The sequence below is a fragment of the Sceloporus occidentalis genome, unplaced genomic scaffold (genome assembly GCF_023333645.1).
Source record: "Sceloporus occidentalis isolate IW3139 unplaced genomic scaffold, rSceOcc1.0.p SCAF_5, whole genome shotgun sequence".
Classification (NCBI taxonomy): Eukaryota; Metazoa; Chordata; class Lepidosauria; order Squamata; family Phrynosomatidae; genus Sceloporus; species Sceloporus occidentalis.
This window is the reverse complement of record NW_028316985.1, coordinates 14,017,260-14,032,590: the sequence shown is the minus strand read 5'-3', so window position 1 is coordinate 14,032,590 and position 15,331 is coordinate 14,017,260. Positions and strand designations below refer to the sequence as shown.

Sequence of the window (15,331 nt, the reverse complement as noted above, 5' to 3'; positions counted from 1 at the left end):
ACAATAGTAAGGAGGAAGCTAAAAATTCGGTGTCAAGTTAGAATCCACAACACCTCTTGTAACAATTCCATGCTGTTGGGGAAGGCTGTACATAAAAGACATTAGACATGCATACCAACATTTACATTGGTAAAACTAAGTTTTCAGCTGCTAGAGGAAAAAAAGGAGAAAGTGGCCCTTAGTTTTGGCAGAAAAGATCTTTGGCGTCCCTGGAAGAAATACTTTCTATGTATGCTACACTTAAACTATCAGGAGACATGGAAGGCAAGCAACTGGTTTACATGGGGCACTAAAAAAATGCTGAACATTGGAGGAAGATGAATGTTTCAAGACTGGGCAAAACAAATGGTAATTAAAAGTGGAGGAGTAGGAACTAGATGACAATGGGGTGGAACAGACTGCCCCAAAGGGGCATCTTGAAACCACCCCTAAGAAAGCAAGATTGGGGCTGTGGCAACCACACACTGCGGCCCCAATCCACCTTTTTGCTGTCCCAAAAAGAAGCAGCAAATTGCCTCACCTTTTTGCACCAGCAAAAAGCCGACTTTTCCTGCCCCACCACAATTTTACGGTGCTCCTGCAGCATGCGATGTGTAAATGCCACACTGCCTGAGTGTCTGAAAGCTAGCCCACGCCTGCACACCACAATCCCAAGCCAGCTGGAAGTTAGCTTTGTTGGCCGGTTTGTTTTGCCCCAGTGTTTGGGATCTCACAACAAGGATCAGTATGAGAAGAGGGCTATGCAGTAGATTATATGATTGATCTCAATCTGGAGAGGAGTGTTGAGGTTCTGGCTAGGAGTTGAGCCAGAAGAGGAGAATGACATAAAAAATGGAACACGACAGAGAAGGAATCAGAAATTTACTATAAAAATTGGTGGATCTGTCAGCATCTGAATTTCTTATGGGTAATATGCTAACTGTGCAGCTGTTACAGCTTCTGAAAGGATACAATTATGTTACACCACAGTTCAAGTCAGCACATATTTCAACTGCTGTAATTACAGAAGCCGCAAGTGTTTTTCAAAAGATAAATGATAACTGACATGAACACCCACAAAATGAAGTCAATTGATGATGTCAATGACCATGTGAAGTGTAAAATAGAATAACATTCCCCTTTATATGCTAAAACGCTTGGTATAAGCCGTCTGTGAGCTTGACAGTTCTCTCTCTCTCTCTCTCTCTCTCTCGTGTGTGTGTGTGTGTGTGTGTGTGTGTGTGTGTGTGTGTGTGTGTTACAAAAGACTTTGGCTTGAAATGAAGCAAGATTCCAAAGGCTGTGATTACAAAAAAGAAATTACAAAGTGTGCTTTTCCAGCTTCATACAGTCTTAAGATATTTCCTCTAAAAAAATTTGTCCTCTTCTACAGTTGTCAGATTCTATATAAAGGAATTCCTTTACAAATATTTAATATACACAAATCAGTAGAAATTGCAGAAATAGAAAAACTAACAAACTTTATTAAAGGGACTACAATAATTTTTAGAAGCATGGTGGCCCTTTATAGAGATTCTCTGAAAGACTGTCAAAGAGAGGTAACTAATTAAGGATTTGAGATATAGATAATGAAGCATGTGATTCATACTTTTTCTGTAGAAACTAATGTTGGTTAAAGAAGGTAGTGAATCTTAATAATGGTGTATTCATCATACCAGTGGATATATATCTCTTAGCCAATGTTTTTATGTATATTGGGGAGTGCCCCAATGTGCATTGGTTCTCAGTGCACATCAGGCAATAGTCCATCAGTTATTTTATTTGCTGCCATTGGCTGTATGTTGTAATATCATGGCACTATGGGAATATGGACATTGCAAAACTACTAATTTTGCACACATATAAGGCCATTTACAAAGCCGCAATTCCCAAACAGTAAACCAGCCATTGTCTTTTTCCTCTGCTATCCTCATTTGACTTATTGTTGCATATTCTACTACTGTAATTTGTTCAAACATTCTGTTTTTATTTCATTGTATTATATTGCATTTTTATGCTCGCTCTAAGCTGTACTGGGAAGGCAATAGGGTTAAATATGTATGATGCAAATGTAATACATTCAAACAGAAAAAGCTTCCTCCTTCTTGAAATGCAAGTTCAGTGTATGGAGTATTATTTAGGAGTCCTTCTGAACATATTTGGACAAATTTGGCACCCACATATGATGGGAATGCTTTCCAGGCCCACTGGACTGCCACATTTGAACATTTTGCTTCCATGGCACTTACATATGAAAAAACCAAAGCACATAGGCCTCGATTATATACTCAGTTCCTATATTATATGTGTGATATTGGGTGTGCAGTATGAATTTAAATGTGTTGGATGTTTCATTTATAAGCCCTTTTCTCACATTACATGTACAGAAGAGCAACTTGTGTAAAAAGAGGCAGTGGGGCTGCACTGCTGGCCCTTCCCCAGTGATGTGTGTTTTCTTATGCTCCAACATTATCGCAAAGTTATCTGTGCCCATAGGCTTCCATGGATTCTGGAACTCCAGTCAATCAGGGTTCCAGGTCCCAGGGAAATGCGTATGCACTGAAATCTGTCTTACCCTTTGCATCTATATTTAATGCATAAACTTCAAAGAATGATTCAGAGTGTGGTGGCAGCCTAATATTGCTTTTTGCACCCATTGAGCCTTGAAATAGTTAAACTGCAAAGAGGGGTATATATGCTATGGAAATTATATGCCAGTATGTTTGGACATCCAACAAGCACAAAGGTGAGGTAGGAGCTCAGTGGTTAGTAAAACATGTAGACACAGTCCTGCTTCCCCCACTATGTGTAAGCAACAGGTTTGCCAGATTCAGTCCTCACTTTTCACATCTTCTGTTTTTAAGGCAGTATGATTCAGGGTTTATTAAAGCAGTGAGATCAGGCTGTGCCAAAGGCATCTTTTTGGTCTGGCTATAATTACAACCAGTGCATTCAGAGGTCAGCACTTTTGCTGAGGCCTGTAATGTACTGTATATTTGATATTGTTGTGTCCCATGTTCAGTGCTGTGTGACCTGCAAGATTGAAGAGATGGCATACTCTTCAGACAATGAAATCGTACTTGTTTAAGCAAATTGTTTTCCTGTGTGTGTTTCTTCCTTTTTATTTTTTAGAACAGACAAAATAACTGTTGAAAACACACCCCCTCGTGAAGTGAATAATATTGCAAACCACCGAGTGTTAATAAAACCAGAGGCACAGAATAATCAGCGGAACAAAGAAGTGAGCAAAGTGGAAGATAAAAAGACTTTAGAGGCAGAAAAGTATGGATTTCAAAAAGTTGGGTGTGATAGACCCTTAACAAAAATCAACAGTGTAAAACTGAATTCTCTGGGGTCAGAGTATGGGACTTTGCCGACAAGCACAATTCCATCAGGACACTACAGGCCCGTTCATTTAAATGGATCAGAGAAAGCTGTCAACCTTATTCTGGGAGACTCTGGAGATGGGTTCCATCACAATGCCATTCACTCACACATAGAATCTGAACGTGTTATACAGAGAACTAATTCAATGTTGCAGTTGGAACAGTGGATTAAAATACAGAGAGGAAAAGGGCATGATGAAGAAACAAGAGGGTGAGTAGTTTGACTTCACTATTTCACAATCCTTCCATCTTAGTCTCAGTGTATGCTATTCTCTCTGCGTTCAAGTCATTTCCACCACATGGTGACCCTAAGGCAAACCTATCATGGGGTTTTCGTGAAAAGGCTTGTTCAGAGGTGGTTTGACTTTTCCTTCTGAGGCTGAGAGCATTGACTTGTCCAAGGTCGCCTAGTGGGTTTCATACTGTGCTTCAGTTTCATTTTTACTCTAAAATCTAAGTTGGAGCTTTAAAGGGCTTTTGAAATGTATGTGTATTACCTTGGTTGCCAAGAAAAAAAGACTGTAAGCAAGTTTCAGATACTAACTAAAACTAACATTTATTTTGACTTATGACTCCTTACCCTAAATATTTACAAGTAAATGGTGTAACAATTATACATGAATTCTGTCTCCTAGAAAGACTGTTCCATATTTATCTACTGTATCACCCAGCTCTCCTTTCTAAGTAGACAGCTTTTCATTAAGAGGCTAAGGTGGACTCTTCCCCTAAGTATCTGTCAGACTCCCCACTTCTAACAGTAAAATCCAATAGTGTAGTTCCACCACTAACTTTCCATGAAAGATGAAGGTATTTCCACCCTTGCTGAATACAATAATATCCAGAATCCACAAAACAGATACACCTTCATCGGGCAAACCAAAAAGGCACAAAACACACCATGCAATCTTTCGAAGTTCCACTGGCTTCATCAATCAAAGATGTTAAAAATCATACAGTACAGGAGGAAAAGAAAAAACAATAGTGTTAAAGTCACAGACCTACATTTTATCAAGATGCTATTTTGGTTGTCATTTAAGATGATCTAGAGACATATCAGTACAGGCAGAGGACATCCCTCACTTTGGATGTGCGGGTTCTGGGAAACAAAGAGTCATAAAATTTCAATGCAAGATCATAGAATCATAGAATTGGAAGAGACTGCAAGGGCCATCCAGTCCAACCTCCTGCCTTGCAAGAAATCTTAATCAAAGCATCCCCGACAGATGGTCATCCAGCCTCTGTTTAAAGACCTCTAAGGAAGTACACTACACTCCAAGGGAATTTGTTCCACTGTCGAACAGTCCTTACTGTCAGGATGTTCCTCCTAATGTTGAGGTGAAATCTCTTTTCCTGGAGCTTGCATCCATTGCTCCGGGTCCTAGTCTCTGGAGCAGCAGAAAACAAGCTAGCTCCCTCCTCAATATGACATCCATTCAAGGATTTAAACAGGGCTGTCATATCACCCTTTAACTTTCTCTTCTCCGGGCTAAACATCCCCAGCGCCCTAAGTCATTCCTCATAGGACATGGTTTCCAGACCCTTCACCATTTTAGTCGCCCTCCTTTGAACATACTCCAGTTTCTCAACATCCTTTTTGAACTGTGGTGCTCAGAACATTATTATTATTATTATTATTATTATTATTATTATTATTATTAACCTTTATTTATGAAGCGCTGTAAATTTACACAGCGCTGTACATGCAATCTTTTTAGTTAGACGGTTCCCTGCCCTCAGGATTACAATCTAAAAAGACATGACACAGAAGGAGAAAGGAGTGGTGGAGGAAAAGGGTAAGAGGTCCAGCAGTTCCTCTCTACCTCCAAGGCCTGGACCAAGGCAGATGGACTGGAGGGAGGGCTTGGCTTCATAATGGATGGTTAATCATTTTCCAGGGAAAATACATACTCTCAAGTAGGATAATACATATACAGTACATAGCAATACAGGAAATGGTTTGATAAACAGGCACCAAAAGAACATCAAATAGTAAGCGACAATTATGCAATGCCTGGGAAGGCTTCTCTGAACAGGATGGTTTTTAACTCTGTTTTGAAGCTGGTTAAAGAAGTGATGGCTCTTGCTTGTGGGGGAAGAAGGTTCCAGGAGTGAGGGGCAGCAAGTGAAAAGGGGCGAATCCAGGATGGGGCAGAGGAAATCCTGGGCTGAGACAGGAACCCTTGACTACCAGAACGGAGGGCCCTGGTGGGAAGGTGAGGAGAAAGAAGGTCTGATAAGTAAGGAGGGGCCATTCCATGGAGGGCTTTGAATGTCGACAGCAGGAGCTTATACTGAATGCGGAAAGGGAGAGGGAGCCAGTGAAGGGATGCCAACACAGGAGAGATGTGGTCAGAGTGGTGGGTGGAAGTGATAATGCGTGCAGCTGAATGCTGGACAGAGATTAAAGGACGGAGGTGAGAAAGAGGAAGCCCAGCCAGGAGGATGTTACAGTAATCCAGTCGTGAGATCACTAGGGCATGGACCAGGATCTTGGCAGTAGAGGCGGAGAGATATGGTCGGATTTTGGCAATATTGTACAAAAAGAATCTACAAGCCTTGGGTGTGGTCTGGATCTGAGGGATACACGACAGAGAAGAGTCAAAGATAAAACCAAGACTGCGGGCTTGCTGGACTGGTTGAATGGAAATGTTGTCCACAGAGACAGAAAAGGAGAGTTGAAGGGTGGGCTTAGGAGGAAAGACAAGAAGCTCTGTCTTGGACATGTTGAGCTTCAAACGCCGATGGCGCATCCACTGCGAGACAGCTGTAAGGCAAGACGAGACTTGCTGTTGAAGCCTTGGAGAAAGGTCAGGGGCAGAAAGATACAGATGGTAGGAAAAGCCAAAAGAGCTGATGAGTTTTCCTAAGGACAGTGTGTAGAGAGAAAACAGAAGGGGACCCAGAACAGAGCCCTGGGGAACTCCAACAGATAAGGGAACAGGAGAAGAAGTCTGACCCCCTGCAACTACTGCAAACGATCTGCCAGACAAGTAAGATCTAAACCAGTCGAGAACAGAGTCTGAGAACCCAAGGTCAGAGAGTATGTCAATTAGGAGACAGTGATCAACAGTGTCAAAGGCCGCAGAAAAATCGAGAAGAATGAGAACAGAGTAAAGGCCATTAGCCTTGGCCTGTAAAAGGTCATTCGAGATCTTAGTGAGAGCTGTCTCTGTGGAATGCCTTGGGCGGAAACCAGACTGAAAGGGATCAAGGATGGGGTTGGTTTCAAGAAACGTAAGACAGTGCGAATAAACAACCCGTTCCAAAACCTTAGAAAGAAAGGGGAGAAGAGAAATCGGACGATAGCTAGCCAAAGAGGAGGGGTCAAGAGAAGGTTTTTTCAGAATTGGGAGCATGTTTGAAGTCCAACGGGAAGGAGCCTGTAGAGAGAGAGAGATTGAAGATATGGAGAAGCGAGGGCAGAAAGGAGGGAGCTAAAGAGATTAGAAGACGAGTAGGAATTGGATCAAGAGGACAAGTTGCAGGTTTGGAAGAGTTCAGAAGTGTAGAGAGTTCATCCAAAGAGGCAGGAGGAAAGACAGAAAATTTGTTAGGCGAAGGCAATAGAAGATTAAGAGCAGAAGAAGAATCAGGAGGGACTATCTCAGAGCGAATAGTGGTAATCTTAGAGATGAAATAGTTAGCAAAGTCATTAGGAGAGAATGATGAAGTGACAGGAGGAGAGGGAGGTTTAAGCAACGAGTTGAAGATGGAGAACAAACGCTGCGGGCGCCTCTCATTGGCGGAGATCAATGATTTGTAATAATTCTGTTTTGCTATAGACAGGGCGCGTGAGAAGGAAGAAAGAACAAATTAGAAATCGATAAAATCAGCCCACTCTTTGGACTTTCTCCAAAGACGTTCGGCCGCTCTAGAGCAGGACCGGAGAAACTTAATGTTGGGGTAAGCCAGGGCTGAGGTCTAGTCTTAGAGGAAGAAGTGCGTACAGAGACAGGGGCAAAATGGTCAAGAGTCGAGGAAAGAGTGGAGTTAAATAAAGACATTGCTGAATCAGCAGACTCCCCGAGATTTAGGGAAAAGAGAGATGAATCCAGGGTCAGACCAAGATGGTTAGAGTCAACAGATTGAAGATCACGAAAATGGCGTTGAATAGTATGGCGAGGAGGAGTATAAGTGAGAGCAAAGGAGATTAAATGATGATCAGATAGTGGAAAGTCAATTGCCAGGTAGTCAGAAATGGCGCAGTTTGTAGCAAGAACTAGGTCAAGACAGTGACCAAGAGAATGAGTTGAAGAGTTGGAGTGTGGTTGGAGGCCAAAAGAAGCTAGCAGAGAGTTAAAGCGAGATGTTGTAGGGTTATTGGAACCGTCAACGTGGATATTAAAGTCACCTAGGATCAAAGTGGGGACTGAGTCTGAAAGAAAGAATGTCAGCCATGATTCAAAGTCAGATAGGAACTGGGTGGCAATATTCCAGGTGGGGTCTGCCCAAAGCAGAATAGAGTGGCACTATTACTTCCCTTGATCTAGACAATATACTTCTATTGATGCAGCCTAAAATTGCATTGGCCTTGTTAGCTGCCGCATCGCACTGTTGACTCAGGTTCAATTTGTGGTCTACTTGGGCTCCCAGATCCCTTTCACACATAATCTCGTTCAGCCAGGTGTCACCCATCCTATATCTGTTCATTTCATTTTTTCAACCTAGTTGCAGTACCTTACATTTCTCCTTGTTAAAATTCATTTTGTTAGCTTTGGCCCAGGTTTCTAATCTATTAAAGTCATTTTGAATTTTGATCCTGTCCTCTGGGGTATTAGCTACTCTTCCTAATTTGGTGTCATCTGCAAATTTGTTAAGTACGCCCCCAATTCTGACATCCAAGTCATTGATAAAGATGTTGAATAGCACTGGGCCCAGGACAGAACCATGTGGCACCCCACTGGTCACTTCTCTCCAGGATGAAAAGGAGCCATTGTTGAGCACCCCTTCGGTTTGGCCAGTCAACCAATTACAAATCCATGTAAGTTACGTTGTCTAGTCCACATTTCACTAACTTGTTTGCAAGAATGTTATGGGAAACCCTGTCAAAAGCCTTAAAATGCAAAAAGAAGATACAGGTGAATTAGTATCATTAAATTTCTTTGAATTTTATTTTGTTTTGTTTTGTTTTGTTTTGTTTTGACTTGTACATTTCAGATCTTTGGCATGTAGTTCTTGTTCTCAGGCAAATCATGGGACATAGTCATGCTGAAAATCAGGTAGCCACAGACTGATCTGAGGTTTATATTTATGTTAAACTCATGCAAACAGAAGTGTCTTGTAGACCTCTCTAGCACCATCTTTGTTTTTAATGCAGCATGAAAACTTGACTACATCCAAGCTTTTATCCACTTCCTTGGCCCTTTTTCCAGTTTTAGTGTGTGGGAGGAGGGGGATTATAAGTTAAAATACTTGTGATAGAGAAGAGTATACATGCACATAAACAAGATAAGCTGCTTGTGCAATTACGGCATATTACCCTATTCACGTGTTAGCATCTGTTAGCAGCTGTAGTTAAAAGAAGCATGGCTTGAAAATCAGCTGTATTGATTAAGTTTGCTAAAAACTTTATAAGCACTGAAAAATTAAAAGCCTGATGGGGTGAAAAAAGAGAGGCTGAACAGTTTCTAGCATGGAAGATGTTCTAAATACAGTAGTCATGTTATGAGAATATAAGAGTGCCATGAAAGGGCAGGTATGTATTTTATGAAGTACCAGTTTTTGCATTTCATAAATGTCTAAAAGTTAGGATGTGTATAAAGGCTTACATCCCTTTCCTCCACCTTAAACAAAATCCCTTCCCTTTCCTTTTCATAGTTAACTGTGGATTATATCCACATTGATATTGGACACTAGTCATGATTACCTTTAACCAGAATTTGAAGTACACACCCTTTATGTAAAACATCTTTAACATTAACATCTGTGCAATAATACTGAACCACATTTCACCAGAAAAAAAAGAAGAAATTGTATATAGGAGGGGAGGAGGGAAATGGTCACAGTTCCATCCCATTCTTGTCATTATACAGTATTAGATGCCTCCAACTTATGGTATGTAATAAAATACATCACATAGAAATGACTAATTTGGGTACTGCAATAGAAAATTTCATCACATTATATTTGCATTAAATGGCTTATGTTTTCAATTTGAAGGAGGATAGGAACTGTGAATGTATCCCATTTGAATTCTTTTTTAGCTTTTGTCACAGCATTATTACATTGGCTGTGTTCCAAAACAAACTCATTCCATTCTAGGAGTTTTATAATGGCCAGAGCTATTAACAAAACATTAACTGGCAGGATCCAAATCCTCTTGATCATGGAGAACATCTTGTTAGTTAAATATGGATGAAATTGTTAACACAAGCCACATACTTGGAAATGATGGCTTTGCTTAAAGCTAATTTGTTAAAGAAAAGGATGGTGCTTATGCCACTGTTTAGTGCATTGGGATAAATGAGGATTTTTTTTTCTGTACATAATGTTGGTATATTAAACTAAAGTAAAATTATGCTAAAGACAATGTAAAGAAAGGGTGGTAATTTCAGGAAAGCCAGTAAATACAAATTGTGAAAACCTACCCCCTCCCCTCTACCTAGCCACTGTCTGTGCCAAAAAATATCAATTGCCACTTACATCTGATTCTCAAAAATGTTTAGCAATTGGTTGTAGGTATGTTAAGGATGCCTCATTCGTGTGTGTATTTTCCTACAATATTTCTTGTCTTTTACCATAGGTCCAAAACACATTGCAGGAATAATCCACTTTAACTGCCCTGGCTCAGTACTAGGGGCCATGGGAATTGTAGTTTATTGTGGCACCAGAGCGCTCTGACAGAAGGCTAAATGTCTCACAAAACTACAGTTCCCCAAATTCTCTAGCATTAAGCCAGGCCAGTGAAAATTTTCTCAAACGGTATTATTTCTGCAGTGTGTTTTGGACCGTAAAGTTAGCTTGTAAATTTGAAAATAATGGGTTTAAAACTGATACATTTTTAAATATCCGAGGTGTCTTTCAGAGATCCAGGTTCCTCAGCAAACATGACCATTGGGTCTTTGTTCAGCCGTGTGATGACAACCTGTCACATTTCACACTGCCTCCCTTCCTTCAATAGCCATTCACTGTATCCAGACCATGAACATGAATTTGCCTGCATTTGAACTGCTATAGGAGCAAGTTTTCTTTGGAGAAAGACAAAAACAATAACCTATAAGCAAATAATTTGCTACAGCCAAAAAGATGTTAAAGGGGTCTAGGCAAAGAGTTTTCTTCTCTCTCTAATCCAGCTTCTTCATTATCAACATTATTGTCATCATCTCCCTCTTACATTTTAAAAACATAATGCTGTTTTCATTTAAGAACATGAGGAGGAGGGGTTCAGAATGGATCCACTGTGGATGCCAAGGGCTCCTATTTTATCCTCGCTGCTGTTTAAATAAATGGCGCTAAGTTTGCAAGTGTTTCACAGTTACTACTGTCAGAGATAAGTGCAAATACTGTTCTCCTTTTTTACAGATGTACGTGTATGTACCTTCAAGTCCCCTGTCAACTTATGGCATCCCCGTGCATTTCATAGGATTTTCTTTGACAAGGAATACTCAGAAGTCCTAAATGGCTTGGGCCCAGGTTACCTGAAGGACCGCCTCTCCCCATACATTCCGCCTCGCACCCTCAGAACATCTGGGCAGCAACTCCTTAGGGTTCCCGGGGCGAGGTTATCCTCCACTTCTAGGAGGTCTTTCTCCATCGCCGCCCCGGCCCTTTGGAACACGCTGCCCATAGAGCTCCGCTCAGTCACCTCCCTGGCCCAATTTAAACGGGAGTTGAAGACCCACCTGTTTAATATCGCATTCCCCGATTAGTCCTCATAGACCCCCCCGCCATAAGGCCGCACAGGCAATGGTTTGCTAACCCGGGGGCATCTGTTGTTGTTGTTTTTTTGCTTTTGTACTGTTTGTATTTTAATATTGTATAATGGAATTTTATGTAATTTTAACTATTGTGAACCGCCCTGATCTTTGGAAGGGCGGTATATAAATAAACCATTTATTATTATTATTAGAAGTGGTGTGGCCAGTTTCTTCCTCTTAAATATAGCCTACAGCACCTAGTATTCATTGGTGGTCTCCCAACAAAGTACTAAGCAAAGCTGACCCTGCTTATCTTCCAACCAGACATGGTCTGGTGCCTTTAAGACATTTAGATGGCCAATTCCAAATATTCCTCTCCTTGCCTCCTCCATGATGCAGTGGAAAAATAGGGACTGTTGTCAGAACAAGCAGCACTGGGAGCCTTGTTGCTGATTTAATGGAATAAATTGTTAAACAGGCGATCCAGTTCAGCTTCTTCCAGTCTCTACAGCAAAACATTCTCTCTATTCACATTTTAAAAACTGTTTTGTTAGATTTCAGTTACAGGATTTTAACTGTCTAGCTGTGCTTGAAGGTCACCTGAGTTTTTCTCCTATTATTGTTTTTACAGTTTATAATTCTCCAATATCAGAAAGAGACCTTTTCTCTTAAGCAGTCATTTCCATCTTAAAAATGAAATTTAGATCTATCGACTCTTCACAATTTTCTTGCAGGTAGAGCCTTGCTCTGTAGAAGTTTATGTTTCATCCCTCATTGAATCACTGTATGTAGTTTATTTATACTCTAGACCAGTGGCCCCCAAACTGTGGCTTTAAGAGATTTTGGACTTCAGCTCCCAGAAACCTCAGCCATGTTGGCCAATAGTCTGGGGTTCTGGGAGCTGAAGTCCAAAATCCCTTAAAGGGCACAGTTTGGGGATCACTACTCTAGATTGTTTTATCATTGTGAGAGCCACAACAGTTAGAAAACCATTGCTTCTGCCAGTACTTAACATTTGTATGTTGGGAACAAGGACTACATTTTATTTTTTGATACAGTGAGTAATGTACCCAAATAGACTAGAGATGCTTATTAACCATAGAGACTGATGAAGGAAGTAGAAAACATTTGCCCTGCCTACTTCCATGGCTACTTAAATTTTGAATAACTGAAAATCATTTTTTTTCTTTCAGCATAATTTCATATCAGACATTACCAAGAAACATGCCAAGCCACCGAGCCCAAGTTGTACCTCGGTATCCTGAAGGGTATAGAACCCTACCAAGGAACACCAAATCCAGGCCAGAAAGCATCTGCAGTGTAACTCCATCTATTTATGACAAAAGCCTTGGGTCACTACCAGCTGATGACAAAAGGAGATCTATGCGAGATGACACCATGTGGCAACTCTACGAATGGCAACAACGACAGTTTTACAATAAGCAATCAACTCTTACTAGACACGGTACTTTAAGTAGTCCCAAAACCATGATTAATATATCTGATCAATCAATGCATTTGATTCCCACATCACCTTCCCATGGTTCAATAGCAGGTTTCCAAGGATACTCCCCTCAGAGGAACTACAGGTCAGAAGTGTCTTCACCGGTGCAAAGAGGAGATGTAACAATTGATCGCAGACATCGGCCACATCATACAAAGGTGAGAGATTGGTTTTCCTGCAAATCTTTTACTGCCGTATGTTTTGCTTCAGTGAGATGCAGTATGTAATTGGAACCATTGTCTCCATGCCATTTTGATGCCACATGGCTTAGAAAAGAAATGCCTAAATGTAATGTAACCATTTAAGAAGAAGTAATTAGAAAACACTTGTGAAAACACACATATGTTTATTATTTATTTATTTATTTATTTATTTATGGTATTTATACCCCGCCCTTCAGCCCTGAAGGCTGTCAGAGCGGTTTACAATTATTATTTTTAATTAGACGGTTTGCTGCCCTCAGGCTTACAATCTAAAAGACATGACACAAAAGAAGAAGGGAATGGTGGTGGGAAAGGAGATGAGGTCCAGTGGTTATTCTCTTCCTCTGAGGCCTGGACAAAGGCAGATGGACTGGAGGGAGGGCTCTCTTTCTTCTGGCTAGCCCTGATGGAGCTAGGCCTGCCTGTTCACTCTCTCACAGGCCGAAGGATGACAGTTATCATGGAGGGAGAGCTCTCTTTCTTAAGGCTAGCCCTGATGGAGCTGGGCCTGCCTGTTCATGCTCTCACAGGCTGAAGGATGACAGTTATCATGGTGGGAAGGTTCTCTTTCTTAAGGCTAGCCCTGTTGGAGCTGGGCCTGCCTGATCACTCCCTCACAGGCCGAAGGATGACATCATGGAGGGAGGGCTCTCTTTCTTCTGGCTAGCCCTGATGGAGCTGGGCCTGCCTGTTCACGCTCTCACAGGTGAAGGATGACAGTTATCATGGAGGGAGGGCTCTCTTTCCTAAGGCTAGCCCTGATGGAGCTGGGCCTGCCTGTTCACTCCCTCGCAGGCCAGAGTATGGCAGTTATGGAGGGAGGGCTCTTTCTTCAGGCTATCCCTGATGGAGCTGGGTCTGCCTGGTCACTCCCTCTCAGGCCAGAAGATGACAGTTATCATGGAGGGAGGGCTCTCTATTTTCCGGCTAGCCCTGATGGAGCTGGGCCTGCCTGTTCACTCCCTCACAGGCTGAAGGATGACAGTTATCATGGATGTTATTTTGGCTCAAGGATAGGCATATTTGAGTGAGGATTGAAGAAGACTTATCTGGACAAATTTCACTTTATTCTCTTCCCAGTGGTCATAGATAGTTGTTTGAAGATTGAGAGAAGCAATTAAAATATGATAAAAATTTAATTTAATGTTTCTGTTGGCATAGTGGGAGCTTGAATTTATATTTCAGTTTTGTATTTAAGACCTTGTATGTTTTATAGTTATTCACAGATACCTGAGGGAAAATCATATAGCTTTTTGTGAAAGGTTTGTAGATTAACTGCTTACCTGTTAAAATGGGTCAGAATGAGAATCTGGTCTTTTCCCAGCCACTGCTTCTGGGTATAAGAATGGCACAAACAGCAGGTAGTACAGTACATGTATCTGCCCTTCCCAATGTATAATAGTATTCATATGTTTTGTGTTTGAGCAAAGTGCTGGTGCTTGAGAAAACTGCATTTAAAATGTTCCCTCTATGAACATATATATTCCAGTTCCCTTTGACACTTTAAGGCAGAAATGGACAAAGTGGGCCCCTGAAGATGTTATTGACCCCTCCTGATTTTCCACTCCCATTTTTTCTGTCCAAGAAAGAAATAACAAATTGCCTTTCTTGGAAGCCTCCAGAATGGCAATTGAATGTTTAAATACATGACAACGCCTACGCCCCAAAACCCAGTCAGTGTTCAACTGTAAAAAAGAGTCCTGTTTTTTAATACCAGCAGTGCATTTCTGTCTACTTCCAGTTTATATTTGTTTTTGACAGTCCTTGTGGCCCCATGATAGTCCCAGGGGCAGTGGATTGGTTTTCAGAACTACCTCATTTGCCTCCCCAGGCCTTAAGTCTATGTCCCATATTGTTTTGAAATCACAAGAACTGAGATTGGTTCCTGATTTTTTTAAAAAATAAACCTGCATCAAGAGTAGCTTACCTCTCTCAAAGAAAGGTCCAGAAAACATCTGTTAAAACTGTAAAGTGGGCATAAACTTTGTCCCACTTTAGTTTCTAGATGCAATGGTTAAAAGGAGCAAACTTAATTGGCTTGTTCATACTGTAATTAATTAGAAGTCCTATGTTTTATGTGCATTCTTAATATAGTGCCTTGTTATCTTATTAGGAATGAAGAATATTATATACAATGTATATGTTAATATCCCCCATGTCAGCCTTTTTGAGTTCCTCCTAAAATGAAGTGGAATATATGATTGGTTATTGGGTTTTTTTAAAATACATAAACAAGCAGTTCATTATTTGTTGTAGCCAGAAAGCTTTCCAGACACTGAGACTTCTTGACATTTGTGAGATTCAAGATAAAAGTAATGTTGATTCAGTATATTTGTACTGACAGGTTATTAACTGATACCTTCACTTTGGACACCTTTCACTAAATCTTGGGAAATCATATTT

General features: G+C 40.9%; 1 protein-coding gene across 28 annotated transcripts in view; it reads left to right on the top strand.

The window, feature by feature from the left end:
* PLEKHA5 (pleckstrin homology domain containing A5) overlaps positions 1 to 15,331 on the top strand; it is a 217,881-nt gene that overhangs the window by 161,855 nt on the left and 40,695 nt on the right. For 25 of the 28 annotated variants that reach the window (XM_089527645.1, XM_089527649.1, XM_089527651.1 and 22 more), the window contains 2 exons: positions 3,112 to 3,576; positions 12,415 to 12,883. In XM_089527645.1, the coding sequence (XP_089383771.1) occupies positions 3,112 to 3,576; positions 12,415 to 12,883 (934 nt within the window). The remainder of the gene's footprint in view (positions 1 to 3,111; positions 3,577 to 12,414; positions 12,884 to 15,331) is intronic. The other 3 variants (XM_089527647.1, XM_089527659.1, XM_089527648.1) reach the window with 2 other exon arrangements.